At 37.6% G+C, this 21,072-nt stretch overlaps 1 protein-coding gene across 2 annotated transcripts in view; it reads left to right on the top strand.

Annotated features, from left to right (window-relative positions):
• Positions 1-21,072, top strand: part of MTCL1 (microtubule crosslinking factor 1) — a 101,484-nt gene that overhangs the window by 19,738 nt on the left and 60,674 nt on the right. For both annotated transcript variants that reach the window (XM_034429477.3, XM_034429478.3), the window contains exons 2-3: positions 378-602; positions 2,652-2,810. In XM_034429477.3, the coding sequence (XP_034285368.2) occupies positions 378-602; positions 2,652-2,810 (384 nt within the window). The remainder of the gene's footprint in view (positions 1-377; positions 603-2,651; positions 2,811-21,072) is intronic.

Here is a 21,072-nt window from a genome sequence, read left to right as displayed (position 1 = left end):
TAATTATTTAATTTTAAAATGCAATGTTTATATTTTGTTGGGGTTTTTTTTGTGTGTTTTCTTAAATATTACCCAGCTGCATTTTAATCTGGTTCAGCCCACACTCTTTTGTGGGCCACGTGCAGCCGGCATGTTTGACACTTCTCCTCTGGTGTATAGAGTTGTTGTTTTCATTATTTCTTAAGAGGGATAAATTGTTTCAACATGCTTTTAATATAATTTCAACAGGATTTTTCCTACAATCTGCACAGTAAATAGAGATAGAGCAGCAGCGATAAATGCTAGGTGTTACAATACAAATCTAACAAAAAACGCATGACTTTCAGCGGGGACTAAGCAACCCTATAGATTTCTCTCACTGTTTTGGGTTATGACAGGATGAACTGGATGAACTCCGGGCTGAAATGGAAGAGATGCGTGACAGCTATCTTGAAGAAGATGTTTACCAACTACAAGAACTTCGACGAGAGCTGGATCGTGCAAACAAGAACTGCCGTATCTTGCAGTATCGTCTCAGGAAAGCTGAACAGAAAAGCTTGAAAGTTGCACAGACAGGTCAGGTGGATGGAGAACTAATCAGAAGCTTAGAACAAGATCTCAAGGTGGGTGAAGAACTTAGACCTAGTGGTATCTAAGTCACAAATAAAGTCTTCTCCTTAATTGCAAAATGTACGTCGTCTTGACATTTCAGAACTAGAAAAGGGAATTACATTTTATATATGGGAATCAAAGAGTTCTTTGTGTTGTAAATAAGTCAATTTATTTATTAACTTGATTTCTATACCACCCCAATCTCATAACTCTGAAAGAATACATAGATATCCAAGTGACCCCTATGGCCAAAAATGTCTTACTTATAGTAGGTATGCTATTTCATGTATAGAGCAACCAAGCTAAAATTGTTTAACCCATTGGTCATCTCACATTTTAATAACTATAATGTGTTCGGTATGGGAAACTTATATCCCTTTTGGAAACAGTAGCTTGTCTAGAATACAACAGTGAAGTAGCTGACTGAGGTACCTGTCAGTATACTTGGTTCAATTTGTTTTGGACCACTTGATAACTATGTTACCAAGCCAGGTTTAAACTAGGTCTTCATATATTGATATAACTTAATTCATGTAGTCATTTCTTAGAATTATATTCTGCCTTTAGCTTGCACAATTCAAGACAGTATTGCTTGAATTATAATATCATAATGCTCTTCTCTCCTGTTTTCCCATAACAACAACCCCACTGAGAACATAATAATTAACGGGTCTGGTCTATTGCTAAATTTATCTGAGGAAAGCCTGCTACATGTTCTCAGACACATTACAGTTACGCACAAGCCTTTTCTATGGTGGTACCTATACTCTTCAATATTCTCCTTCCTCATCAAAGTTTTGTAAGGCACCAAATATTACATGTTTATATTCAGTTGAAGATCAGTCTCTTTGCCTAGATTTTTCTTTTATGAATGTTGGATAAATAGTTCTGTGCTTTTCTTTCCTTTTTGTTCACTTTTTAATAAATATTTTAAATATGTTTTTAAAATATATATTTTAATAATTTTATGATAAATTGTTTTGAGATACTTAAAGAGATATGGAAATATATAAAATAAATAATGTAAAAGGGCATGTTTTAATATTGTATAATTGTACTTTAAAACTTAGAAACATTCTCAAATGAGATGCTACCTTTCTAATCTTAGGGAAATGTTCCTGTGAAGCAGCATTGAAATATTTTTGCATTATGTGCATTTTGAAGGACTGTGTTATAAAATGGTTCAGAACTGGACCTAGTTTTCACTGCTTGAATAAATACTTTTTTATTGCTCCAAATTGTGCTGAATAAGCATTATGAGAAGAACAAAAGACTACATATATATAGCAAGGTTCCTTTCTACTATACTGTAATAGGTACTTTATCTATAATAATGCAAATATTTTCTTAATTGAAAAAATGGGAAATCAAATTTTGTATGATTTATTATGTTATACTAAATATGATATTAATTGATTTTTAATACCTCAAGAACTTTAACCTTGTAGTTTACATTAACTTAAAAATATTGTGGGATAATTAATTTAAGAATATTGTGGATAATACTGATCTTCAAGTGTTTAAATTTGTTTAATGCTAATATATTACTACTACTACTATTACTAATAATATGATTATTAGTACATAATTATATTTTTATAGTTAGCATTTTTCACTTTTCATTTTTCATATCAGAATGAAACATTTAAAGAATTGAAATAACATATAAATCATCCGGATAATAGATGGATTTATTTAAAAGTTTTTATGGGACATTTTGGAGAAAGAAATATATTATAATTGGCCATATTTGTTATGATCTCTATTTTCTTATATTGGATTTGAAAGAGTTTTTCCTTTACCAGGAAGAACACTTGTTCCTTTCATAACACTTCAACCAGTGGAAGAGAGAAAACACGTATTTGTTGATATTTTTCCATGACTATGTACTAATTCCACAGTGCTTTGTAGATTCAAGCAATCATTTAGATAATATGGACTGTAGAAGGAGAGGGGATCAGCAACCCTTACTTCTTTAACTATTCTTAATTAATGTAATCTGTTGAGTTGTCTATTCTTTTTAAATTATTAAGTATGTTTGTGTGCTTTTTAAAAAACAGGTAGCCAAAGATGTATCTGTCAGGCTGCACCATGAACTGGAAAATGTGGAGGAAAAGCGTGCTAAAGCAGAGGATGAAAATGAAGTTCTTCGTCAACAAATCATTGAGGTGGATATATCCAAACAGGCATTGCAAAATGAGCTAGATAAATTGAAAGAGGTAAGTGCCAACAGTGTTACTTTGGGAATTAGAAATAAAGTGAAAAGCTGTCATAACGTTCATCATTGCTTACAATGTGAGGGATATGGGCAGTTTCTAAATTTGATAAATAAATAAACAGCAATTTAGATCCTATAGTAATACATACATCAAGATGACAAACTACAGACATGGATCATTTAAAGAATAAATTGGTATGAAACATTTAAATTTGATGACTATGGATCAGGCCACCAACTACTAATCACAGAAATACACATCAGACTGATAAAGGAGAACATTTGTAGTTCAGGGTTGAAATGTGTGGTTGTTGGTGTTCTCCGAGCTTGGATGTTTTCTTGCCCAAAAAAGGTAACATCATCAGTGCTAGTAAGGAATGGGATTTGCTCTTAATTTATATTTCTGTGGCTTGCCCTGTGAGTGTTGGTGGGAGTGGTCTTGGAGTATTGTTGATTGTTAGTTTGATTGGCAGTTCCTTGATTGAAGTATTGTTTACTTACTTGTTGATTGTTGGTCTGATGTTAATCTTGGTGTTGATCATCTGGGTATTGATTGCTGGTGGGGAGGAGTTTTGGTCTTTTTGTTCATTGTCTTGCTGATTGTCTCTTTTTGTATAGTATGTAAATGTTATTTATGTCTATGTGTCTATCGATCACCAATTTGTCAAGAGTGCCAGGCTTCCAGAAATTCTTTATGTTTTTGGACTTGGATTGGTTTAGGACAGGGGTGTCAAACTTGCAACATCACATTGTCATCATGTGATGTATTGCAACTTTTTTTCCTTTTGCTAAAACGGGGGTAGGGGTGGCCAGCTTGTGACGGATCCGGCCTGCGGCCCACGAGTTTGACACCCCTGCTTTAGGATGTCACAGTTTCCCAGTTGAAACTATGGTTAAGTTTGTCCATATTTTGTGAAATTAAAGAAGAGACTAACTGCGTGAGGGCATAGGCAGAATACCAGTAGCATAATGTGTGAGAATTGTATAATGTGTGAGATAAAGGATGGCTTAGGAAGGTTTTATCCATGGGGTCACCAAGAATTGGCTACAACTCAACAGAGCATGACAACAAATTCCTCTGTGATCTTAACGGAATCCATTTTTATGTAACTTCTTTATATGCTTTAGTTATAATTTTTTTTTTTGGATTTTCAACTGATCTGAAAATGCAACATTTTGAAAGATTAGTTGTTGATATACTCCACTTTTCCCTAATATAATGCTCTCCAGATGTTCATGTTATTGTATGCTGGAAAGAAAATGATGGCAAGAATCTGTTCCTTACGTTGTATAATTAGGCCATAGTTACATAGTTCTGCACCACTAAAACTATTCCAACCATTAGTTTTTAGCAAGATACTGTAACATTTTTGTATGTTAAATGTTTTTCAGATCTCATTCATTTCTTACTAACTTGTTTTACAGCGTTATGTCAAGTCATTCTGCAGCTGCCACTCTATTTTTAATCCTCCTTACATTTTGTCTCTACAACAGTACTGCCCTCGATAGAAAGAGGGATTTATTTTCTGGGCAACAACTATAGTGAACAGCTGATGGTACTCTTTTTGTTTTGTGGGCCTTATGAAAGTAAAAGGATCATTAAGCAAGTAACATAAAAGCTAGATTTATTTCTGTAGTTAGAAATGCCATAACCTCTTTTATGCATGTTTTACATAGTACAAATATAGAAGTGGAAAAGCAGTTATATAATTCAAAACATTTATTGTAATAAATTTTGTTCCTTGAAATACATGCCCATATTAAGAAATTTAAAACTCTGCTCATCTTTATCCTAATGATACTAAACATGTGAAGAAAATACAAATACAAAACAGGAAAAGCAATCTTTAGCATCAAGATGCTTCACAAAGCCCTGATTGTGGTTTTCTTTTAGAACTGTCTGTGATATTGTAGTGTTGCTACAAAAGAAGGGCAGTTATACCATGGTACCAACCAGTTAATGAAGATTTATGTCAGCTGTGTGCAACATGGTCCCATCACTTGATATTTTCTGAGCTATTATTTGAAACAAGTAAGGGAATAACAAGTTTATGAACCATGACATTCATTCTTTGCATTGATTCACAGGCATCAAATAAATATTAAGTTACATAGTTAACAATTTTTTGAAGTGCCTTCCTTAAGAATATAGTTATAAAGAATGATGAAGCTGTAAAGCATAATAGTTATACAGAATGTCACAATCACAGCAGTGAGCATTTGCTACCTCCTAAAGGTATCCTATCAGTTCTATGTTCTGGTACATAGAGCCGTGGTGGCGCAGTGGTTAGAATGCAGCACTGCAGGCTAACTCACTGCTCACTCCAGGAGTTCGATTCTGAGCAGCTCAAGATTGACTCAGCCTTCCATCCTTCTGAGGTCAGTAAAATGGGGAGCCAGATTGGTGGGGGCAAGATGCTGACTCTGTAAACCACTTAGAATGGGCTGTGCAGTGGTATATAGGTCTAAATGGTATTTGCTATTCTACAGGTAGTCCTTGAATTACAATGGCAGTTGGAACCACAATTTCTATCATTAAACAATGCAATTGTAAAGCATAATCATGTTGTTTATTGACAGCAATCCCTGCAGTCAGTGGTAAAGGTGGAAGGAAGTTGCAAATCACAGGCAAATAGTACCTTTAAAATTCCAATGATGAAGCAGATTTGATATGAATGGTAAAGCTTCCAGAAAGTCCCTTAGGCTTTCTGGCACTGCCCCTGAATCATTCTACTAGCTCAGGAAGATGACTGACTGACTGGGCAATAAAGTAGATTATATACCAGCAAACCCTCCATTCTGTCTCTATGACACAATATAAGGTACATATCCTAAAATCTTAAAATATATCTGGCTTTATGAAGACAATGGAATGTTCAACTTACCTCTTCAGTTCATGCTTATGCTGTACTGAGATCTGATAGGCGCAGCAGGGTTAATCTTGTAGCCAACTAACCACTAGAAGCTAATCACCAGATCACAAGAACACAAGTGAGCAGTCAGACAAGCCGACATGAACTCATTGGTAGTCTCCCATTACAATGAACATACATTCAATTTTGCAGCTACTAAGATTGTTGGTTGAGCGATACAAAAATAGCCAGGGAAATGATTGAAGCATGGGAAAGGCCCCCCTTGTCAATCAACAGGAGTGCTGATTTACCACTAGCTTACCAGATACTTAAGAGCCAGAGGACTTGGCAGCACAAGGAAATAACAGCCAATGACTTAATAACTGGCCATCAACATTCTAATTCACAACCAAAAAGCCACACACAATCAGACACCACATAAATACTACACATAAAATAGCCCAAAACACACATTTTGAGATTCAACAAATCAACAAACCATCAACCGACCAATGTCATCCCTGCTGAGGGGGATGCTTCGTTGGCAGAGGAGCTGAATTATTTCTTTGCTCGCTTTGGAGACATCAGAGACAGCTAAAATACAGCTATCGGCCCATTGTAGCCCCCACCTCCTTATGGAGGAACAGGAGGTAAGGAGCATTTTGAGGGCTGTGGACCCTAGAAAGGTTGACGGTCCTGACAGTATCTCTGGCCGAGTGCTTAGAGACTGTGCTGATCATTTGGCTGGAGTCTTTACCAGGATCTTCAACCTGTCTTTATCCCAGTCCACTATTCCATCTTGTTCGAAGGCTTCCACCATTGTTCCGCTGCCAAAGAAGTTCCCTAACAATAACCTCAATGATTATAGACCAGTGGCACTCACTCCTATTATCATGAAGTGCTTTGAGAAATTGGTCTGTCGGCACATCACTTCTGGTCTTCCGCATATATTTGCTAAACACTAGTTTGCATACAGAACAAATTCTTATTCCATCTGCCTTTGGATTATGGATTTCCTGTCTGGCTGCTCTCAGAGGGTCAGATTAGGTAATCATACCTCCTTGGCCCTTATTCTTAATGCTGGTATACCATAGATTGTGTGTTGAGTCCCTTACTCTATACTCTTTATGTACAAGACTGCATTTCCCCTCACACCAGTAATACTATTATTAAATTTGCAACAGTGGTGGGACTCATCTCCAGGTGGGATGAGTCTGCCTATCAAGATGAGGTGGACTGGTTGCTTTCATGGTGTGGAGACTTGGTCCTTAACACCAGTAAGACCAAGGTGCTTATAGTGGACTACAGAAGAAATAGATCACACATCCAGCCCTTGGTTATCAATGGAGACATTTGAGCAAGTGGCCAGTTTTAAGTTTTTGGGTGTTATCATAAAAGAGGACCTGACCTGGGGCGTTCACATTGCAGCACTGGTCAAAATGGCCCAGCAGAGATTATACTACCTGAGACTTTTCAGGAAAAATTGCTGGTGACCTTCTACCGCTGCACTATAGAGAGTATTTTAACTTACTGCACCTGTGTATGATTTGCTAATTGCACAGTCACAGATAGAACAGCACTCTAGAGGGTTATCATCATTGCTCAGAGGATCATTGGTTGTCCTCTCCCCTCCTTGGAAGAGCTTTATAGCTCTCGCTGCCTGAAGAAAGTTCAAAACATTCTTAAAGATCCATCTCATCCTGGGCACCCTTTTTTTGAACTATTACCAACTGGCAGACGGTACAGGACAATAAAAACAAGGACAAATAGACTGAAAAACAGCTTCTATTGCAGAGCAGTAACTATATTGAATCCTACTGTATAGTGTAATATTAATGCAGTATCAGGGGTTTTCAATTCAATTGTATAGAATGTGAAGGATGTGTATTTTTGTTTTATTTTTATAGTTTTCTTATGTATGATGTACACTGATGATAGCATTTAATTTCGTTGTACGAGGTGCAATGACAATAAAGTAAACTAAATTCTCGTGAGAGAAAAGTTCCCTTAGGAATGGGCTCCAGCATGAGTCCGAAAACTTGGAAGACTAAACATCTTGACCCAGTGACTGACCCAGATTGAATCCTGCAACATTATCCTGGAATATGTATATTTGCTTTCATTCGTTGTAGCCAACTTTCCAGGTCTCTATCCTGTGTACAAGTTCATTATCCTCATTCATACATCATAATTTTTTTTATTTTGGCCAGTTTAGCATTAACAGCATTAATAAGATAGAGAACAGACTTATAGGGAAATGTGGATTCTGATCACTGAGTCAATTTTTGACTTTTAAAAGCCCCTTTCTTGTGTCAGTCCACTTCACTGCCATGTTTTCATGAGAGAGTTTTTTTAAATTTAAAACTTATTGTAATAGTTTTTTTGCCACCACCACCCCAACCAATATATATTCATCTACTCATCCCCTACAAATATTGTGGCCATCCAATAGAAACACTGAAATTTGTGAGGTAGCAAGGGTCAGAGATTTGAACAGTATCTACCCAATTAGTAGGCTAATAGTTAGGGATTCAAAAAGCTATAATAACATAATTCTCTCTTTAGAATATGCTGTTTTACTACAGATTAATAGATAAGAAAAAGTCTTCTGGCAAACTGATGGGCTGCTGCAGGTAATTGCCTCTGGCAGTATTTGTAAACAATGTAGCCTGAAGCTTAATCATCAATATGACTATCTCCTCCAGGTTGTAATGGGGAGAAATGAAACAATCATACAGTATAATCCTAAACATTTACCTTGGAGCAAGTTCCATTGAACTTACATCACAGTAGATCTATATTAAGTAGATAGGTCAGCTACTTATAATACATGTTTTAAGCTGTTGTCCTTATAGTAATGCAGCAGATGACTGCCCCTTATTTCATTACCACTTCTATCATTGATGGGACAATAGTAGAGAACAAACTTTTTTTATTTTATAAAAAAGTTGAATTAATTCATCTCATAATTAACCATGCTAAAAACTATTTAATGCAGCAGTGCTTTATATAACAATACATATTGAGTTATGAGAAAGGAGTCAGACGTCCACACAATTTTGCATAATTTATCTGTAATTTAGATTGACCAAATTATTTACATAGGTCTGGTGTATTGTTTAAGAAAATCTTTTTGAATTTTGAATTATCATAAAAAAATGTTACCCTGCATGTAAAACATTCATAAAATCTTGAAAAACTATGGGATTATTTAAAATAATAAATCTACGAGTTTATAACTAGAAGTATAGTATATGTTAACATTATAAAGTTTTATTGTTTTTATAAATGTATGTGTTTCTTTGCCCTGATGTCTTAGACAAAAAGAACTTAAAATTTATGCAACAGGTTTCAAATACATAAACTTAGAGCAGGAATCATTTTATAAACATACTGCTTTTCAGAACTGATGGGGATTTATCCATCACACATTAATATAATCCTCCAAATTTAATCTTCCAAATCAGCCTTTCTCAACCTTTTCACCCTAGAAGAACACTTGAAATAATTTTGAAGTCTCAGGGAGCCCCTACATAAAAATAGAAAACATTCAAAAACTCATTATATACTGTATAATCTACATTTAACAATGTTTACAACAACACCAAAGTGGAAGGCCAGCAACGGAGTGCATAAAAATTGCCAGCACTGCAACTACTAGCTGTGTGCAATGTGCTAGAAGCCAGAACAATGACAGTGCATTGCCTTTTGGGAGAAATAATTCAAAATATTACAGATTGAGCTGTATGATCTGATAGACTCTACGATCATAAAATATGCAACCTAAGTTCAGGTAGTCCTTCTTTAGTGACCACAATTGAGACCCGCAGTTCTGTTGTTAAGTGAAGAAGTCGCTAAGTGGAAAATCCAGAATATGTGTTTTCCTTTTCACCATTTCCCTGTCCTTTGGAATGGTCACCATGTGCTGGGATAGCCAGATTACAGCGGCTGCCTGTTTTTGCACCTCCGGCTTTTATTTATTTTCCTGATCATTCCCCCCACCTTTTGGAATGTTCACCCTAGTATTGGGATAATTTGCCAGAAGGGAATTATGTTTATATTTACATTCATTGGAGGGATTACAAGACAGTAAGGAGGCACATAAATGCAAATACATATTAAAAGGAATACAATGGCACTAGCAACATAAAGTCCATTATGCATACAGACACTGAATTCCCCATTGTGTATCTGCTTACTGTCTTGTAATCCCTCCCTCTCCAAACTCTCTGCTCTGTGAGGAGAAGGTAGAGGACGGGGTTCGGGAAATAAATCAGGCACAGGATAAATTGCGACAGAGATGGTTTGATTTTTTTCCTTTCCTCCCATGTTTGTTTATTTAAGCAATCTCTTGGCTCTGTGAGGAAAGGAAAAAGGAAAAACAAGTGACTTCATGACCTATTTTTTCTCTCTTCCTCCCCCTCCCCCGTCAGTGGAGAAATTGGAGAGGAAGGGATTACAAGAGAGTGAACAGGCATACAATGAAGAATAAATTAGTCTATTTGTGTCATATGCTCATGGCTCCTAGCCTTGAGAATGCTCGGAACTGCTGGCATTACTGAACTGCATTCCTTTCAATGTGAATTCACCATTGTGTACCTTCTTACTTTCTTGTAATCCCTTCCCCTCCAATCTTGTACATTCTAAAAAGAAAAAAGAAAAAACAGGTCAAACATAGGATATATACTGATTGTAATGATGATCATATGGCTATGTAATGCTGCAAAGCTGGTAAATGTGAGTATTGGTCATAAAATTATTTTTTCAGCATCATCATAATCTCAGCATAAATACAGATTCTTTCTTTTCTAGTTCCATTGTGCTTTAATTTTTCTTTTGCCTTTAGCCAAATTGGCTGGAAATTATGAGATTTGATATCTAATATTTATGAAAACACTGAATTGGGAAAAGCTATGCAAAACAAATGGTCTTTGCTTTAGGTTCTTCCTCTAGTTTGATAGCGGTTGAAAAATAAATAAATTTGGAAGGTTTCCCAGATTGTTAAAATGATAAATATTGCATACTTCATAACAATTTATCATGTAAAAGTTAGCATCTTTGTGACTATAAATTCTAATAACTTTGAATTAGAATTGAGACAAACAACATTCATGTTAGATTTTAGTTTCTGAACGTTTTTAAAACCCAGGATACAAAATTGGTGGTGTTAACTAATGGATTCCTGTTTCATTTCATATTAAAATATGAAAACAAATAGAAATAAATCTACACTAATTTTAACTAAAATATATTACTTCATTGTTCATTTGTTATATACGTATTGCTTTCATAAAACATTTGATCAGTTTATTGGTCAATAATTCATTGATCAATAAAGTTCATACTTTCCTTCCTTAATTAGAGATCTACCTATTGTTCTGCTGCCTGAGATTTTATATTCCCTAATGTAAACTAATCAGCAGGCCCAAGAGCATTAAACAGCAGATCTATGTAACAGCTCCAGCAGCAGGGTAGCATAATGGGGGAGTTACAATTCGGCAGAATTCCTGGAAGGAAAGCTTTGCAGGGTAGAGGAAAGAAGATGGAGGCAGACAGAAATACCTGGCTTTAGAAACAGACTGGCAAAGATGTTTCCAAATACCTCTCCGTTATGTTGGAAATGTAAACACCAAAAAGGAATTTATTATCACATGTGGTGGTCTTGCCATAAGGCAAAACAATTTTGGCAAATAATTAAAACACAAATAGAAGAAATTATAAATCAACAAATAGAAATGAGGCCAGAAACTTTCCTACTGGGAATAATTACTGGGTCATATGAAAAAGAAATAAGATACTTAATCATTCACATAATTACAGCAGCACAAATAGTTTTCGCCCAAAACTGGAAAAACAATGACATACCATCAGAAGACAATGTGATTAGAAAAATTATGGAGTGTACGGAAATGGATAAGCTCACAAAGGAGATACAAGAAAAAGGTGAAACAGAATATTACTTAGTCTGGGAGAAATGGTATAAATGGTTGGAGGAAAGGGGGGAAAAAGGGGGACAAAAGAAGACTAAATAATGGTTAAATTAGGTGGAGAAATATAGAAATAAATGGGAAGATATAAAAATTGTGGAGAGGAAATTAGGTACATGTTTATGTCAAATGTAAATAAAATAATTAGAATAATAGAATATATTATAACGGTATATATATTATATACTAGAAATATATATATAAAAGATATATTAAGAGAAAAAAGAGAAAATATATAAATATGGATCACTGATGCGAAGATGCTGAAAAGAAGAAGATGTAAATATCTGTTTTTGTTTGTTTTTTTAAAAAACTTTAATAAAAATACTTAAAAAGAAAAAAGAAAAAAAAGAAACAGGGTTTGACAAAGCTAGAAGGACTTTGAAATGAGAAGGATAGAAATTAAACAAGAGAAGCAAGGTTTAGCAACAAGGTTTGGCATGGCAGAAAAAAAAAAGCAAAGTGAAATTTCCTTTATGTTGAGCTTGAGTACAAGTTGATAGTTTTCTTGACAACAACAAAAAAAATTGCTAGTGCTCCAGGAATGAATGAATGAATGTGTGGATAGATAGATAGAAGCAAGCAACCTAAAGACATACAGTCAGGTCCAGAAATATTGGGACATCGACACAATTCTAACATCTTTGGCTCTATACACCATCACAATGGAGTTGGAATGAAACAAACACAATGTGCATTAACTGCAGACTCTCAGCTTTAATTTGAGGGTATGTACATCCAACTCAGATGAACGGTGTAGGACTTACAGCAGTTTGTATATGTGCCTCCCACTTGTTAAGGGACCAAAAGTAATGGGACAATTGGCTTCTCAGATGTTCCATGGCCAGGTGTGTGATATTCCCTCATTACCCCAATTACAATGTGCAGATAAAAGGCCCAGAGTTCATTTCAAGTGTGCTATTTGCATTTGGAATCTGTTGCTGTCAACTCTCAAGATGAGATCCAAAGAGCTGTCACTATCAGTGAAGCAAGCCATCATTAGGCTGAAGAAACAAAACAAACCCATCAGAGAGATAGCAAGAACATTAGGCATGGCCAAAACAACTATTTGAAACATTCTCAAAAAGAAGGAATGCACCGGTGAGCTCAGCAACACCAAAAGACCTGGGAGACCATGGAAAACAAGTGTGGTGGATGACCGAAGAATTCTTTCCCTGGTGAAGAAAACACCCTTCACAACAGTTGGCCAGATCAAGAACACTCTCCAGGAGGTAGGTGTATGTGTGTCAAAGTCAACAATCAAGAGAAGACTTCACCAGAATGAATACAGAGGGTTCACCACAAGATGTAAACCATTGGTGAGCTTCAAAAACAGGAAGGCCAGATTAGAGTTTGCCAAACAACATCTAACAAAGCCTTCACAGTTCTGGAACAAGATCCTATGGACAGATGAGACCAAGATCAACTTGTACCAGAGTGATGGGAAGAGAAGAGTATGGAGAAGGAAAGGAATTGCTCATGATCCTAAGCATACCACCTCATCAGTGAAGCATGGTGGTGGTAGTGTCATGGCGTGGGCATGTATGGCTGCCAATGGAACTGGTTCTCTTGTATTTATTGATGATGTGACTGCTGACAAAAGCAGCAGGATGAATTCTGAAGTGTTTTGGGCAATATTATCTGCTCACATTCAGCCAAATGCTGCAGAACTCATTGGAAGGTGCTTCACAGTGCAGATGGACAATGACCCAAAGCATACTGCAAAAGCAACCAAAGAGTTTTTGAACGGACAGAAGTGGAATGTTATGCAATGGCCAAGTCAATCACCTGACCTGAATCCCATTGAGCATGCATTTCACTTGCTGAAGACAAAACTGAAGGGAAAATGCCCCAAGAACAAGCAGGAACTGAAGACAGTTGCAGTAGAGGCCTGGCAGAGCATCACCAGGGATGAAACCCAGCGTCTGGTGATGTCTATGCGTTCCAGACTTCAGGCTGTGATTGACTGCAAAGGATTTGCAACCAAGTATTAAGAAGGGAAAGTTTTATTTATGATTATTATTCTGTCCCATTACTTTTGGTCCCTTAGCAAGTGGGAGGCACATATGCAAACTGCTGTAAGTCCTACACCGTTCACCTGAGTTGGATGTACATACCCTCAAATTAAAGCTGACAGTCTGCAGTTAACCCACATTGTATTTGTTTCATTCCAACTCCATTGTGGTGGTGTATAGAGCCAAAGATGTTAAAATTGTGTCGATGTCCCAATATTTCTGGACCTGACTGTATATGCACATGTACATAAATACCTACATATCAACCAGGTTCTTCTTCCCCCCCCCTCGCCCCCCCCCCCATGATGATCTGGAAGTAGTTTTCTGCATTTGATTCAGAGCTCAGATGTTGATCTAAGCCATGAAAGCCATTTAGGTGTCTTTGAGCCCATCGCTCTCTCTCAGTCCAATGCATCTCATAAGGCTGCTGTTGTGGGAAAAATAGGAGGAGGAAGGTCTGTTGGATGAGTTCACCGCCTTGAGTTATTTGTAAAAATAATAAAGGTGGAATACAAATAAATAAATCAAAGATTGTTATTTGTAGTCTTCATTTATTTTATTTTTGATATTTCATCTTCACGGAAGATACGTCTCCAAGATCTGAGACATTATAACAAGTTCATTATGCAGAACATTTGAAAGGATGTTTTTCTGAGAAATTTTCTTTTGTATAATTATCTGTAATGATCACATAAGAAATCCTATATATTAGGTCACAAAATTGTGTCTTCTAATTGATAAAGAAATAATAACTTCAAATTAATCTTGGGAGTGAATATGAATGTTGAAAATGTAGATCTGTTGGAAATTCCAGCAAGCTTTACTGGCTGAAGCTTAATATATTCCTTGTAGATAAAACAGACACACACACACACACACACACACACCACTGCAGCAAGTAAATGTCATGCATTCTCTTAGCAGCTCATCTCTACTTCTATTGTGTTTTAATTTTCACACTGCAAATTTTTTAGAAAAAAATCTGAAATCCCCATGGCTCATGCCATTAAGACAGCATCCAAGTATTCAAGGTTGAAGGGAGTTTGCCCATAATAACTTCACTGTGCTGTAATAACATCCTCATCTGAAAAATATGAGGTGTGTCTTGATTATTCATAAAATACCATTAGATCATAATAGTTATACTCCTACTCAAAAGTATTTAGTATTAGAAGTTGTACACATCCCAGAGAAAAGTCAAATCTGAAATTACTTGAAGTGGAAGACACGCAGAACAAAGATGAAATAATTTATACAGCTAAAGAAGAACTTGCAGAAAAATATAATAGAAATTTTTATCCAATTTTTTAATTGGCTAAAAATACTTGGCAAAAAATTTCAGAAATTTTTTTCAGACTTCAAGAGAAAATGTGTCATCTAGAGCAGGCCTGTTAGGAAATAGGCTGCACAGCTGGAGGTGAGCTGCAGGTGAGCAAGTGAAACCAAAATCTCCCTCCCCCCCAGTCCATGGAAAAATCGTCTTCCACAAAACTGGTCCCTGGTGTCAAAAAGTTGGGGGCTGCTGATCTAGATCTCCTGTAGAAGGCTGTTCCAAATGGTTGATAACGCAACAAAAAACACAAGTTACTGTCGTTCAAATCTTCCTTTGAAGAACCTTTCAACAATCTTGCTAAGACAAGATTATTGAATGATATAGCCATCTTGAAGTAGTCAAAACCTACAGTTTGAATTCAGTGGTGGGATTCAAATTTTTTTACTCCGCCTTCGTACCATCAATGCCATTCGATCCCGCAAAAGAGAAATGGGGATCATACATGACATGGTTTGAATGCTTCCTCGAAGCAAATGACCTCCAAGGGCTGTCCAACAATCGGAAGCAAACCCTCTTTTTGAGCCACTGGGGCCCCAAAGTATTTGACACAGCCGAATCACTGTCAGAGCCAACACCGGTGTAGTCTGTACCATGGCAGGTGCTGCAGACCACGTTATGGACGCACTATGCCTCTGTGCCATCCAAATTAGTTCAGCGCTATGAGTTGCGGCAAAGACTACAGAGGGACGGCGAGTTGATAAATACATACATGGCAGCGCTACACAAGGCCGCCACACATTGCGAGTACCGTGATCTAGATGATGTTCTCCTAGAGCAACTAATCTGTGGAGTCCGGGACATTTGCCTCCAGAGGTGACTGCTGGCCAAGACAAACCTCACCCTTCACATTGCCCTAGACAAAGCCAGAGTGCATGAATCGTCTAATAAGGCAGCAGAATCCCTGCAGCGACCGGTGCCACCCCAGGTGGCACAAAAGTCTACCCCTATCCACAGGGAATTAGCCCTGACAGATAGCGATAAAGAAGGTGATGAGGACATCTTCAAAACTGACAGCAAGAAGAGAGATGATGATGGCCGGAAAGAGAGTTGTGCTAGTTGTGGGAGATTCCATCAGAGACAGACTTGCCATTTCAAAGATGCCATTTGTAGGCATTGTGACAAAAAGGGACATTTGGCACGGGTGTGCAGGGCGAGTCAACCGTCCAGTCACTAACAGAGAGCATTCGCCAATCAGGCCGGTCAGCCATGACCTCATAAGGATGGAAACATCCAACAAAAATGAGGCATCTATTCCAAAACCCTTGAGACATTCCAGACCCGCATTGGCCAAGCTACAATGTCCCCAGAGAAAAAGCTGCATGTAATAGTCAAAATTGAGGGATCACCATGCCAAATGGAAATAGACACTGGCTAGTCTATTACCATCATGTCCTGGGCCGACCTAAAAGCGGCAATTCCAGACATCAAGAAACATCAGCTGAAGCACCAGCGTCTAAGGCTGAACGACTACCAGGAAAATTGCATTCCTGTTGAACGCTGTGGAAAGTTCCAGGTGAAATTCAGCCATATGAACGAGTGGCTGACAATCACCGTGGTCAGCGGACATCTACCGAGCCTCCTAGGACTCGACTGGTTCAAAGCCCTGGGCATGTGGGTAACCGGGATCCACTCCACCAATGGCGGCCTGACGGACGACCTGCTCCATGAATTCAAGGACGTTTTTGATGACTGCATTGGCAAGTATGTGGGGACTCCTATTTCTTTTAACCTGGACCCTAATATAGCCCCCATTAGAATGAAGGTGAGGAGAGTGCCATTTGCGCTCATGCCTAAGATAGACCAGGAGCTGGATAAGTTCATACGTCAGGGCATACTAGTACCGGTCGACCATGCAAAATGGGAGACCCCAATATTCACCCTTCTCAAATCTGATGGGTCAATGCGCATCTGTGCCAACTATAAGTGTACCCTAAAGAAAGTCCTCCAGCAAAGCACCTACCCTGTCTGCATTGTGCAGCACTTGCTCCATTCTTTGGCCCCGGCAAGGTTTTTGCTAAACTCAATCTTGCGCAGGCGTACCAGCAACTGCCGGTAGATGACACTACCACGGAAGCACAGACTATAGTAACACATAGAGGTGCCTTCAAGTGCAGACTACAATTTGGGGTTAGTGTTGCCCCTGGGCTGTTTCAAAGTGTCATGGAATGCCTGCTGCAAGGACTGCTGGGGGTTGTACCCTATTTCCATGATGTCTTAGTTACCGCAGCAGATGAACAACAGCTGCGGGATCGCTTGAGGGGAATGCTAACTATATTCAGGAACGCGGGGCTACAAGTTAAAAGGGACAAATGCCACATTGCTGTACCCACAGTTGAGTTTCTAGAGTACAAGATCGATTGGGCTGGTATCCATCCCACAGAGAGCAAAATCCGGGCTATTCGCAACGCACCTACCCCAACGACCTGGATGGAACTGCAGATGTTACTGGGACTTTTGAACTTTTATTCTATGTTTTTAAAGGACAAAACCATAGTGGCCGAACCACTCCACAAACTATTGGCAAAAAAATCTCTGTGGGTTTGGGGTAGGGCGGAAGCTGTGGCATTTGCAGTTGTCAAAAGACTTCTTTCAGCTGACAGCCTCCTAATCCAACACAATGAACTGCTTCCCCTTGTCCTTGTCTGCAATGCCTCCCCATTTGGCATTGGGGCTGTCTCCTCACTCGCCCGATCTAACAGATACTGTAACATCTCCATTCTCACCCCAGTCCAGGGGAAGGATACTGTCAAATCTTTATTCCCTCCCCACTCCAGGGGAAGGATACTGCAAAATCCTCATTTCCTCTCGATCAGCTGGGACTCGGAAGGCAGAGAATAGATGGGGCAGGGCCAGTCAGAGGTGGTATTTATTACCGGTTCTCCAAACTACTCAAAATTTCCGCTACCAATTCTCCAGAATTGGTCAGAACCTGCTGAATACCACCTCTATTTGAATTGTATCTGGAGGCCTATCGGCAAGTAATACAGTCTGTAGCAACAGAGTTATGTGTATGTATCACAGTGATGACTAACCTTTTTGCCGTCGCGTGTCTAAAGTGGAGGGAGTGGGGGGATCGCGCGTGCACGTGCCCACACCCATAATTCAGTGTGCCCCGCATCCCGCATATGTGCACACGACCCCCCTGCACTCCCCCCACTTTTGGCACGGGATGGCACGGTGAGCCAGGTAGGCCTGTTTTTCACCCTCTCCAGGCTCCAGAGGCTTTCTTGGAGCCTGGGGAGGGCAAAAATGGCCTTCCCCATCCCCCTAGAGGCCCTCTGGAGGCCAGAAATGGCCTGTTTCCCAACTTCTGGTGGGACCGGAGGGCCCAAAAATTAGCTGGCCGGTGCGCACATGCGCACTGGAGCTGAGATAGGGCAACATTCACGTGCCCACAGATATGGCTCCCCATGCCACCTTTGGCACCCATGCCATAGGTTCACCATCATGGATGAAGCAGCTTTCAGTCACCAGCAGACTACTACATTTTCTACTAAGTATTTCAAAGTCAGTAACATGCAGAACGCATTACAGCAATCTATATGAAAAGTAATTCCTTGAATAAAATTCAGTCCATACCTTTCATAACTTTAAACAAAAGGGGAAGCTTTCAAATTATCAAAAGATTTACCTGCATCTAAGATTAACTTGGCTTGTTTTTCATTATGTTGTTTTAAATATTCTATTATATCTGTTTTTTATTATTCCTTTAGATAAAAATCCATACTGATCTTCATGAATAAACTCTAAAATATTTTTAATCTACCAGCCAAAATTAACACGAATGCTTCATAATCATTATTCAATTAAAATATTGTTTATAGCATGGTTAACTATGAGAGAATTAAGTCAAAACTTCATTTTTATGTATGATAACGATGTTTGAATAAAAGTAGATGGACTTACAAATGCCAATAATGGAAGAATGGATGGTGAAGCTGGTGGAACTGGCAGAGATGGCAAAATTGACAGCTTTGATTAAAGACTTTGACCAATTTTATTTCTACATGGACACCAGTTTTGGAGTTTTTGAAACCGAAAGAATGAAAATTTGATTTGGGGATTTGATTATATCCCAATTTATATGGGATTATGGAATTAACATAGAGTATTGTGAATTTTGGAGTAAGAGTTTGATGTATTTTTAACCTCGTGTGTACCAATGAAATTATTATTTTTCTATTCTGTTTATTTTTTTTCTTTTTGTACTTTTATCTTGATTTTTCCTGACTTTTCCTTTTTCCTTTTTCTTTTTGCTCATTTATATATATATATTTTAAAACATCAGTAAAGAATTTAAAAAGAAAGAAAATTGGACTTTGAAGAAGCAGGATAGAAACAGTACTAATGCTTTTGAACTTTCATGTTGGAGAACACTTCTGAGAATACCATGAATAGCCAAAGAAACAAATCAAAACAAACAAAAGATCCAGCAAGCAAATCCGCCAGGTGCTCTCATTTGAGGCACAACACCAGATTCAAATTACCATACTTTGAACATATTGTGCAAAGACCTTTCAGGAGAAGTTTATAATTATTGCAAAGGTGAAAGAAAAGAGAAAAAATGATGACCAGTAAGGCTGACCACTATAAATGTTCTATTATAGCTATAGTGGTAATGGGTGCAGCAGTAGAGAGAACCTGAAGGACCAGGTTGGAGACAGATCATCCTGGAGCACATCTATCTGTGTGGTCCCTAAGTCAAGAAAAAATTGATGGCACCTAATCACTAAATCAATCATGAAAAATTTGCTCTTCCAGATTGAACTCATGCAGTTGTGTAATTTATTCTTTATGTCTGGATATAAAAAACTAAAAAAAATGTTTTTATAGCTAAAGAAAGGAAAATTTTACAGGATATTAGTTATTAGATCCAGTGTTCATAAATCATTTTTAAAAATAATATAGATATTTCTGTTATTACAGTATTGAAAACAATTGCTTCAGTAATAATTTGAAAATTGTACTAATTATCAAATGTAATTATAACTTATAGCTACCTGCGTATTGTCTTATATATAACTTAAAATCTTCTATTTCCTTCATTTGCACTACACATATCTTCTAGAATATCTGATAAAATACTTGATAAAAGAAATGATTTAAATGTGTAATTTAAGTAAAAAATATCATAAAATGTAAGATTCTCCTGGTTCTGTCCTGTTCTTTAGAACCAATAGTAAAAGCGGCTGGAGGTTCCGCCCACCCGCCCATCATAATTGACGATCTGCGCATGCGCAGAAGCTTATGCGCAGAAGCGTGCATGTGCTCCCGTTGCGAACATCCCCTGATAATAAGCCCAATCAGGCTTTTGAGCGCATGGCAATAAGGCCAAGTGCTTATTTCAGGTTCAGAAAAATATAAGACAGTATCTTATTTTCGGGGAAACATGGTACTACTGTGTATGTACTCACATTCTAATGAAGTTAATATATAATATGTGGTTTCTGGAAAACTGACAAATCTTATATATTGAAATACATTAGCGAACATTAATGTTAGTTATGAAAAATAGTAAAATAACAAATATAATACCTCTCTCCTCAAATTGTGCTTTTGCTTCAATCTACTTAATGTTATGATCAATCTTGTTAGTCAAAGTTATATATGTGTGCATTTTCTTTTCAGCTATCTCTATGGGAATCTTTCTCCAGTCTTTCAGAAATGGTGCTGCTAATTGAATAAAGAAAATCCTCTGCTCTTACAGAGATTATGGATAGGCTTCTTTTCAGAGTGTCACAGAAGGACATGGAAGTAGGCAAGATATACTGTAATCCTGCTCATTTCTTCCATGTGGCTGTTAGAATGTCTGAAAGGGAAGGATTAGATTTGGAGTCCTCTAGCTTCTGGGTTAAATCAGATGTCATAACAGATAGTATATAATGTTAGTCAAAATAGCAAAGCCTTTACCATTGATAATTTAACCCATATATAAGACTATATTTGGTTATGCATTTTAGTTGCATAGGAGGGTAGGTATTTCTAGCACTTATTGGTTGTTAGAGGAGACAGCCAAACAAGATGGCAAATGAAGCACCTATGATTAGATCCCTGGAAATTCCTTTAAAATATAACC

This window comes from Pantherophis guttatus, chromosome 3, assembly GCF_059756535.1.
Source record: "Pantherophis guttatus breed Tessera chromosome 3, ASM5975653v1, whole genome shotgun sequence".
Classification (NCBI taxonomy): domain Eukaryota; kingdom Metazoa; phylum Chordata; class Lepidosauria; order Squamata; family Colubridae; genus Pantherophis; species Pantherophis guttatus.
This window is presented reverse-complemented; position numbering and strand designations above follow the sequence as displayed.